General features: G+C 45.1%; 1 protein-coding gene across 1 annotated transcript in view; it reads right to left on the reverse strand.

Moving 5' to 3' along the window:
* Positions 1 to 9,249, reverse strand: part of Wdr27 (WD repeat domain 27) — a 69,171-nt gene that overhangs the window by 58,506 nt on the left and 1,416 nt on the right. Inside the window, exon 2 of the mRNA XM_059272914.1 lies at positions 187 to 379. Within this exon, the coding sequence (XP_059128897.1) occupies positions 187 to 372 (186 nt within the window). The 5' untranslated portion in view covers positions 373 to 379. The remainder of the gene's footprint in view (positions 1 to 186; positions 380 to 9,249) is intronic.

Raw genomic sequence — 9,249 nt, forward strand, 5'->3', positions numbered from 1 at the left:
GTTAATTCTAGACTATTTGTATTATAAAATAAGAGCTTAACAAGCAGATTTTGCTTAACAACATTGCTCTGTCATAGCTCATGGGTGACTCCATGGAAGCTAATGTTTCCAGAATATGGGAGAAATAAAGAAACAGGGTCTCTGTGACCCTGGATCTAACAAGAACATCCTTGGTTTGTGACCTGCCTGGTGAGAAGTGCCCCTGGGGCTCCACACACAGAGATGGTTCCCATCTAAAGGAAAGGCACAGTGCTGGGAGCCACAAGCAAGTGGAGCATGAGCTGTAGACTTCTTGGATTCAACCAGGTATCTCTCTGCAACTACATCACTTGTGCGGCCATCAGTGGAGGGTATCTCTGGATGCATGTCCATTATCAGTCTGAAAATACAAAGCATATGTAAGATGAGGGCAGGTACAACATCAAAGTCTAGTTGATTCATCACTATTAGCATGAGAACACATATCACACTTACCCACTCACCCCTTCCTCCCCTCAAAAAAGGAAAGGTATCAGTGAACACAGAACGACCTCTACTCCTTTTGCATGGTCTCCACTTCACAGGCCTTCCTCCACCTTCCGAGTCTCTGCATAAGTGGTGTGGTAGTTCAAATGTAATTGGCCCCTATAAGCTCATAGGGAGTGGCACTATTGAGTGTGGCTCTGTTGGAGTAGGTGTGGCCTTGTTGGAGGAAGTGTGTTACTGTGAAGGCAGGCTTTGAGGTCTCATATATTCTCAAGCCATGTCCAGTGTCTTAGACCACTTCCTGATGCTTACCAGTCAAGATGCAGGAACTCTCAAGCTCCTTCTCCAGCACCGTGTCCTCCTGCACATCACTGCCTGCATGTCACCATGTCGAACCATGATGATAATGGACTAAACCTCTGAAAACATAAGCCACCCCAAGTAAATATTTTTCCTTTATATAAGAATTGCCATGGTCATAGTGTTTCTTCACAGCAATAGAAACCCTAACTAAGATAAATAGAGTTGGTGATTATATAAGAATTGCCATGGTCATAGTGTTTCTTCACAGCAATAGAAACCCTAACTAAGATAAATAGAGTTGGTGATAAATTACAATAAGAACCAGGAACCCCTAGAGCAGCCCAGGGATGCATTAAAATATCTCAGTGTCTGTGATAGAAGTCAGGTTATTACAGATTACATCAACTGTGACTCGTGGTTAGGCTCACCAAACATCTTAAACAATGTTTCAGATATTTTATTTACTTTGCTGAACCGTTTAGTGAGCATGACCACCTTAGACCCATGTAGCAGTAGGCTAGAGGAATCCCTGATGCCACTCATCCCCACATCCCACTGTGAGCACAGACATACTTGAAGGCACAACCAACAGAGTTTTAGGCAGGTGGTCTCTGATCATCACGATGCCCACACCTCTCTATACACAGAGCTGATCATGTCCTAGTCCATCCTTTAAAACTTTGTCATCAGAAGGAAAATTGTCTCCAAGCACAAACCTTCTTACCGAGAACTACAAACAGTGAGATTTAAATAAAATACAGAGTAACTGACTTCTGAGCCAGTGAAACTTGTAAAACTGGGCCCTAGAGGCTCTGTCAAGTGTGCTGGCTGAGTGGCTGTGTTTGATTCCTGCAGTGTCTGTTACAGGTGATTCTCATTTATACTCTCATGTATTGTAAAATGTAACTAACATATTGCAGCCCAAGCCTATAGGAACTAATGTTGCTGTTTTCTTTTATAAACATGTTATGCCTGTCAAACTGCCTTTTAAGTATTTTTTTATGCTCATAGATTAGTGCTGCTCTCAGCTTTGGTCACAGAAGCTTCCTTTTGCAGTGGGCAGCAGTCACTGCAGAGACTATAAGTGACTATTGAATGACCAGTTATTAATGAGACATCTGTATTACTCCCTCCAGGACTTGGTAAACATCACTGAAGGAGAGGAAAGAAGGTAAGAGCCAGAGGAAGGGGTGGAATGTTATGGAACTGTCTGCTGTGCAGGACACGGCCAATGCCCTCTTGAATCCACAGCGTCTGTGATTACCTACATAAAACTGAGCCTGTCAAGATTCTGTCATGGTGGGGGTGGTCATGAGTCCCCACTTGTCCCTCGGAATTTATAGGTAATTTATAGCTAATGATTGCTAGGGAAAGAGAGAGACATTTTCTTCATTTTCATCACTGGTAAGGTGTTCATGTTACCACAAATAGCCCTTCACCCATGCTCCTGTAAACACTCACTGGGTCACAAAAAAAAAGAAAAATATATATATGAAAAATAGGAGAACTACTTGGGAAGAGGATTGGGATTAGTCAGGGTGGGAGACGTAAATATGATCAAAACGTATTATACCCATGTGTAAAATGTCGTAACGAAAATCATCACTAATTAAGACATGCAAATAAAAACATTTTAAATGGGGGGGGGGGCTGAGCATCAGTAATCTATTAGCTTCCCATGAAGGCAATGTGACCAGGCACCTCACATTCCTACCATCCCCAGTATCCCTCCATTTTCATACCACACATGTTCTACCATCCCCCACCTCCCTTGGTGCCTCTTCGCCCATCCTCATAACTCATTTCTAGTTTCCAGGTCTCTACAGACACTCCAGATTAAACAAACAAATCTAACAAATCAAAGCTGTAATCCATATCAGAGGACACGCAGTGTGTGGCCTCCAGGGCCTCAGTTATCGTCATGTATTTTCCAGTTCCATCCACTGCTCTGCAAAATTCATGATTTCATTTTTCTTTACAGCTGAATAAAATCCTGTTGTGCATATGCACCACATTTTTATTATCCATCCATTGGTAAATGGACATCTAGGGGGATTCCATTTACTAGCTATTGTGAACAGAACAGTAATGAACATAGATGTACCAGTATCTCTGCAGTAGGATGTAGAGTCCTTTAGATGTGTATCCAGGTATGGTAGAGTCATATGCAGTCTCGTTTTTAATTGTTTGAGAAACTGCCAGACTGATTTCCATAACAGCTGCACAAGTTTGCACACCCACCATCAGTGGTTAAGCATTCTCCATTTCCCCATCCACAGCAGCACTGGTTGTCATTTGTATTCTTGATGGTGGCCACTATGACTGGGATGTGGTAGAGTCTCAAAGTAGTTTTCATCTGCACCTCCTGGGTAGCTAAGGAGGTCAACACTTTTTTAATGTTTACTAGACATGTGTAAACAGGTGAGCTTCTTCTGTGAACTCTGTTCAACTACGTAGGCCATTTTTAATTGAGTAGTTTGTTTAGTTTGGGGTGGAGGGAGTTCTTTGTATATTCCACACAATAATCCTGTCAAACATAGAGATGGCAAAGATTTTCACCCATTGCGCTGTCAGAGTCTTCCCTCGGCCCCTAAGTGAAGTTTATGCTACACTTTTTCCTTTCACAGTTTCAAAGACCTCAGTCTTACAGCTCAAACTACCACTGGCCTACTGAAGAACACAGGCCTATGAAACTGCACAGACCAGACCTGGCATGCAGCAGGCACCCATGCACACGCACGAGGGACCAACACAGGACAGACGACACATGGCAGGCACTTGTCCATGTCTGTGAGGGACCTGCATGGCCACCACGCACCAAAGGCCCTGTACTATCCCTCATCTTCAGGTCACCTGCCTCTTTCTCCAGCTCAAACTGTTGCTTTATGAATTAACGGTGTGAACTAAATTAGAATATAAATTCTCCAATCTCCTCACACCCCAAGCACTATGGCTTGGAATGTTCTATAGAGCTGGTGCTTTTGTTTCTTGCTCTGGTGCTGGTGTCTTCCATGGGCAACTTTTCTGAGTGGAAGGGTAGATCAGCAGCAGTGAGGGCAGGAATCACTGGCTATGGAAACAGATATTTGCTTAGAGACATTGAAAGATGGATCCACAGATCCTAGAGTTTCTCACAGTAAACAGACTCCTAGGGCTTTATCTCAGCAACACTATGGGGCCCTGCTGTGGCTCTGGTAGAGACAGCTCCTGGCATGTTCCAGCGTAGGACCACAGCAGGTGAGATGGCAACAATGCCCTGCAACATGGATGAACCTGTGGGTGCTAGGGGCTAACTGGAGGAGTCAAACATGCTTCCTAGGTTGTTGGCCTAAGCAACTAGGGCTGCTATTTCTGAGACAAAACAGTATGGAGTATCATAAATTAGCTTGTGAATGTGATGATTAGATGCAAAGCTTCCATTGTGACAGTCTCTAGGCTCCGAATCCAACTTTCTAGCAATTACATGGGAAGAAACAGGACCCACTTTCCTACTCATCATGTAAATTTGGAGGGTAGCAATCTGAGTGCCTCATGTTGTTCTTACCATCCAGGGGCTAACAGGACACAGGAGTATGAAAGAAGGCATGACAGTAACACTTGACAAGATACGACATCTCAGGTGAAGCAGTAAAGGCAAGTGTGGCACAAATCTTAAATGGTCTTATTAATAAAAAAAACTCGGAGCCAGGTATAGGGGTGAATTCTGAAAGATCAGAGAAGCAGATCAAGCCACAGCTAACCTCACCTCAACAACTCCTCATCTGATCCTTTTCCACGAATCCTCAGACTGAAAGCTTCTGAGTCCTCACCTGAATAGATCTAAGCTGAACTGCTGCTAAAAAGCCTAAAAGTTTAAAAAGCTTCTAGTTCCTGGTCCTCACACCTTATATACCTTTCTGCTTCCTGTCATCACTTCCTGGAATTAAAGGCATGTGTCTTTGCCAAGCAAGACATGAGATCTCAAGTGCTGGGATTAAAGGTGTGTGTCATCACGCCTGGCTGTTTCTAGTGTGGCCTTGAACTCACAGAGATCCGGATGGATCTCTTCCTCCAGAATGCTAGAATTAAAGCTGTGTGCTACCACTGCCTAACCTCTTATGTTTAATATAGTGGCTCTTCTGTTCTCTGACCCCCAGATAAGTTTATTGGGGTGCACAATATGTCAACCACAGGCAAGCATCTGAGAAAGATGTTAAGCGTAGGTAATTCTACAGTAAGAGACCAAACAAATAAGACCACACATATGCACGAACCTTCACATATGATCATGGGCACATACATACATACCAATTCATACTCAACGATGCTTGAGCACATACTCATATACATATAATTTGATGCAAATAGGACTGGTAGAGAAAGAATATGGTGACAATTCAAAGACACTATGTGAGTAGAATTCTCTATGGGAACAGAACTCAGAGAACAAATTTATATAGAAAGAGATTTATTAAAGTGGCTTACAGGCTGTAGTCTAACTAATCCAACACTGGAATTCCAAAAATCCAGTAGTGTTCAGATGGTCTTCATTATATGCCGGAATCCCAAAGAAGTAAGCACTCTATGCCCATGATGGAATGAAGTCGCAGTCAGAGTGAGCGCAAGCAGAAGACCAAAGAACTTCTTTCTTCCATGTCCTTTATATAGGCTGCCACAAGAAGGTGTGGGCCAGGTTATAAGTGCGTCTTCCCACTTCAGATGATTAAGAAAAAAAAAAATCTCTCACAGGTATGCCCAGCCACTTGGGTTTTAGTAAAGTCCAGATGTGGTCAAGTTGACAAGCAAGAATAAATGTCACAGACAGTGCCACATCTTTTTTAATATAGTATTTTTAATTTATTCCTTGAGAATTACATACAGTTACATAATGTATTTTGATCATATCCATTCCTTTCTCCCCCTCCTTCAACTTCTCCTGGAGTTTTCCACCAGTACATCCCCCTCCCATCTTCCTGTCCTCTTCTTTTTTGTTTTTTAAAATAACCCACATGCATGGGTCTGGTCCTATTCAGCAGAGCATGATCAACATACCAGTGGCCACACCACCAACGAAAATTGACTCTCTCTCCCCTAGAAGCTATCAGTTGTCATTAGTTCTTCAAGTAGGGGTGGGGTCTCCTGATGGAATTTTGACTGGCTTGGTCTTGTAGAAGTCTTGTACTGACACAAATCTTAAAGGTAAAAACAGAAAGCAAAATGGCTCCTGGCACTCAGCACTTAACATTCCTGGAACTGTTTCCAAATGGAGAAAGTATAAACAAGCCTTAGTTCGCTGAGATGTTCACAAGAGATAAAGGAATGGACTCGAAGTGGCTCTCCAGTGAGAAACAGTCACAGGAGACTGCCTTGAACATCAAGGGGAGGAAAGCCTGACCGTGCAGAGACATGGCCATCTTCAGGAGCTCTGAGCCTCAGATTGCTGCTGCAGCCTCTCTCCGCTGCTGGCGCCTGACATTCCCAGCTGTAGCACCTGACATTCCAGCTGTAGCACCTGACATTCCAGCTGTAGCGCCTGACATTCCAGCTGTAGCACATGACATTCCCAGCTTTAACACCTGACATTCCCAGCTGTAGCGCCTGACATTCCAGCTGTAGCACTTGACATTCCCAGCTGTAACACCTGACATTCCAGCTGTAGCGCCTGACATTCCAGCTGTAGCACATGACATTCCCAGCTTTAACACCTGACATTCCCAGCTGTAGCGCCTGACATTCCAGCTGTAGCACCTGACATTCCAGTTGTAGCGCCTGACATTCTAGCTGTAGCACCTGACATTCCCAGCTGTAGCACCTGACATTCCCAGCTGTAGCGCCTGACATCTCAGCCGTAGCACCTGACATTCCCAGCCATAGCGCCTGCCTCTCCTTGGGGCAGCACTGTGCAGCAGTCAGAGCGTGGGGGAACCTGGAAAACTAAGGCATTCCACAGGAAGACTGAGACACACATTTCCAGTTTCAGTGCCCTGGATTAGCTAACTGACAGTCTGTCCCCTGTGACCAGAGGTCAGACGGCCCCTAAAACTGATTGTCATCATAAAGTTAATTTCATCTGTGAACACATTTGTTTTTCTAATGGATAGCCTGGCAGTTGACACAGCAGTCACCTAGCCGTTTTTTATCCAATACTTTCAGCTTTCTCCCTGGAGCCACGGGAATGTAGCAAGACCTACACTTCCAGCTCTCCAGAAGTCAGGAGTAGCTGTGCCACAGAGCTCTAGCAAGTATGGCTCCAGAACAATTATCCCACTGGTGCACAGGCATGGTCTGCGATGGCCCTCTATTTTCTCCCTAATGGAAGAAGGTGGTTGAGGACCCAGAGCAGGTGCCTGCCCTCATCAGGAAGGCAACACGGCCTGGTCTGTGTGTGAAAAGCAGACTTTGTTGTGTTAAGCTGACATTCTGAGATTACTTCCCACACCTTTCCATACTAACACATAACCAGTGACACTGTGGGACACTGCTCGGTGACCTACCCAAGTGGAAGGCAAAGAAAGCCCGTCAAGACCCAGAGAAGCCCAACGTTCATGTCATACTAACAAAATGCATGCCAAGACTTTCTAATAGCCTGGAAGCCTAAACATACATGTACTGATCATCGGGCCCTACAGGAAATTATCACAGAGTTCGCAGCCCACACATAAACTTGATGAGGCAATGTGAGAACAAGCAGAAGTAGAAAATGTGCAGAAACATGGAAGCTTCCAGGCTGGGCTCAAGCACCTCAAGGTGCCAAAATCAGGCACAAAGAGTGGACAAGACTTGACCTTTTAGCCAAAAGCAATGCAAGTGTGGTTACTTTTCGTCCATGTAACCTCGGGGTATGAGCCACAAGGAGAGCAACTACATAAAAAGAAAGCAGACTTAATGAGAAGACCAAGAAGGATGATGTAGAGGTGGCCGCACCTGGAGCAAAGGGGGCTCACACTGGCCAGAGCCCACTGTTTTCCAGGGAACCATGAGATCAAAAAAGAGTATCCAAACAAGAATAAAAAAAAAAAAAAAATCAACAGCTGGCTGGGCAGTGGTGGCACACACCTTTAATCCCAACACTTGGGAGGATCTCTGAGTTGGAGGCTGGTCTAGAGTGAGTTCCGGGACAGCCAGGGCTACATGGATTTTAACCCTGTCTTGAAACACACACACACACACACACACACACACACACACACACACACACACACACACAGGGTCATATCCTCAGTAGCCATGTCACATATGGCCATAGTGGAAAAACAGGGCAGAATGTAGGGCCTTAAAATACAAAGAGCAGAATCAGGGTGAAATCAGAGAAACATTCCCAACTCCAACCAGCAGGACCTGAGAACTGGCATGAGCAGTTTCTGCAGTCTCCATCACAGCACCTGAGCACACTCAAGCACTATACTCCAGTGGGGAGCCAACAGTCCATCCTCTTAGCTCAGAGGTCTCTGGACCTGAGAAGCCTTACTCAGGCCCCACAAAGAGAACTGTGTGAGGAGGGTAGATACGTCCCACCATGCTAGGTGCCTTGACCAAACAAGTCCCTCTGAGACGGAGCGACTGTTTTCTAAGTGGAATCTACAGAGAAACAGATGTTTGTTACCAAAGGAGAAACTGCTTATTTTTTACCAAACTATTGCTCTGTCCCAGACCAGTGGTTCTCAACCTGTGGGTCTCAACCCCTTTGAGGGTGGCATATCAGATACCCTGCATATCTGATATTTACATTATGATTCATAACAGTAGCAAAAAACAGCTATGAAGTAGCAATGTATGGTTGGGGGTCACCACAACAGGAGGGACTGTATTAAAGGGTCACAGCATTAGGAAGTTTGAGAACCACTACTCTAGACACAAAACTAACTATCATTGCTCAGGTCCCCTGTTGTCAGGTACAACCACATGGCTGGGTTCTAGCCAGGGCAGCAGGGACAAGCATGCAGGCATGAGTAACATATTTCACTTTGTAAGCTTGACTCTTGAAAGCCTCACCTGTATGACTCTCCAACGGTGGTCAAATGGAAAGTGTATATAGGAGGGAAAAGCACATCCCACAGACATCCTGCACACATGCACATCCCACAGACACCCCGCACACACGCACATCCCACAGACACCCTGCACATCCCAGACACCCTGCACACATGCACACCCCACAGACACCCCGCACACACGCATATCCCACAGACACCCCGCACACACGCACATCCCACAGACACCCTGCACACATGCACACCCCACAGACACCCCGCACACACGCACATCCCACAGACACCCTGCACACACACACATCCCAGACACCCTGCACACACGCACATCCCACAGACACCCTGCACACACGCACATCAGACAAAGAAAGACTACGTTTATTTTTCTAGCGAGATTACAGTGTAAGACTAGGGGCACAATTCAAGAGATGCAGTGACATGTGACAGATAAAGACAATTTGGTTTTAAAGCTAAGTCACTAAACAAAAGCAGTGATCTCAGATATACTAGGAGC

This window comes from Peromyscus eremicus, chromosome 8b, assembly GCF_949786415.1.
Source record: "Peromyscus eremicus chromosome 8b, PerEre_H2_v1, whole genome shotgun sequence".
Lineage (NCBI taxonomy): Eukaryota > Metazoa > Chordata > Mammalia > Rodentia > Cricetidae > Peromyscus > Peromyscus eremicus.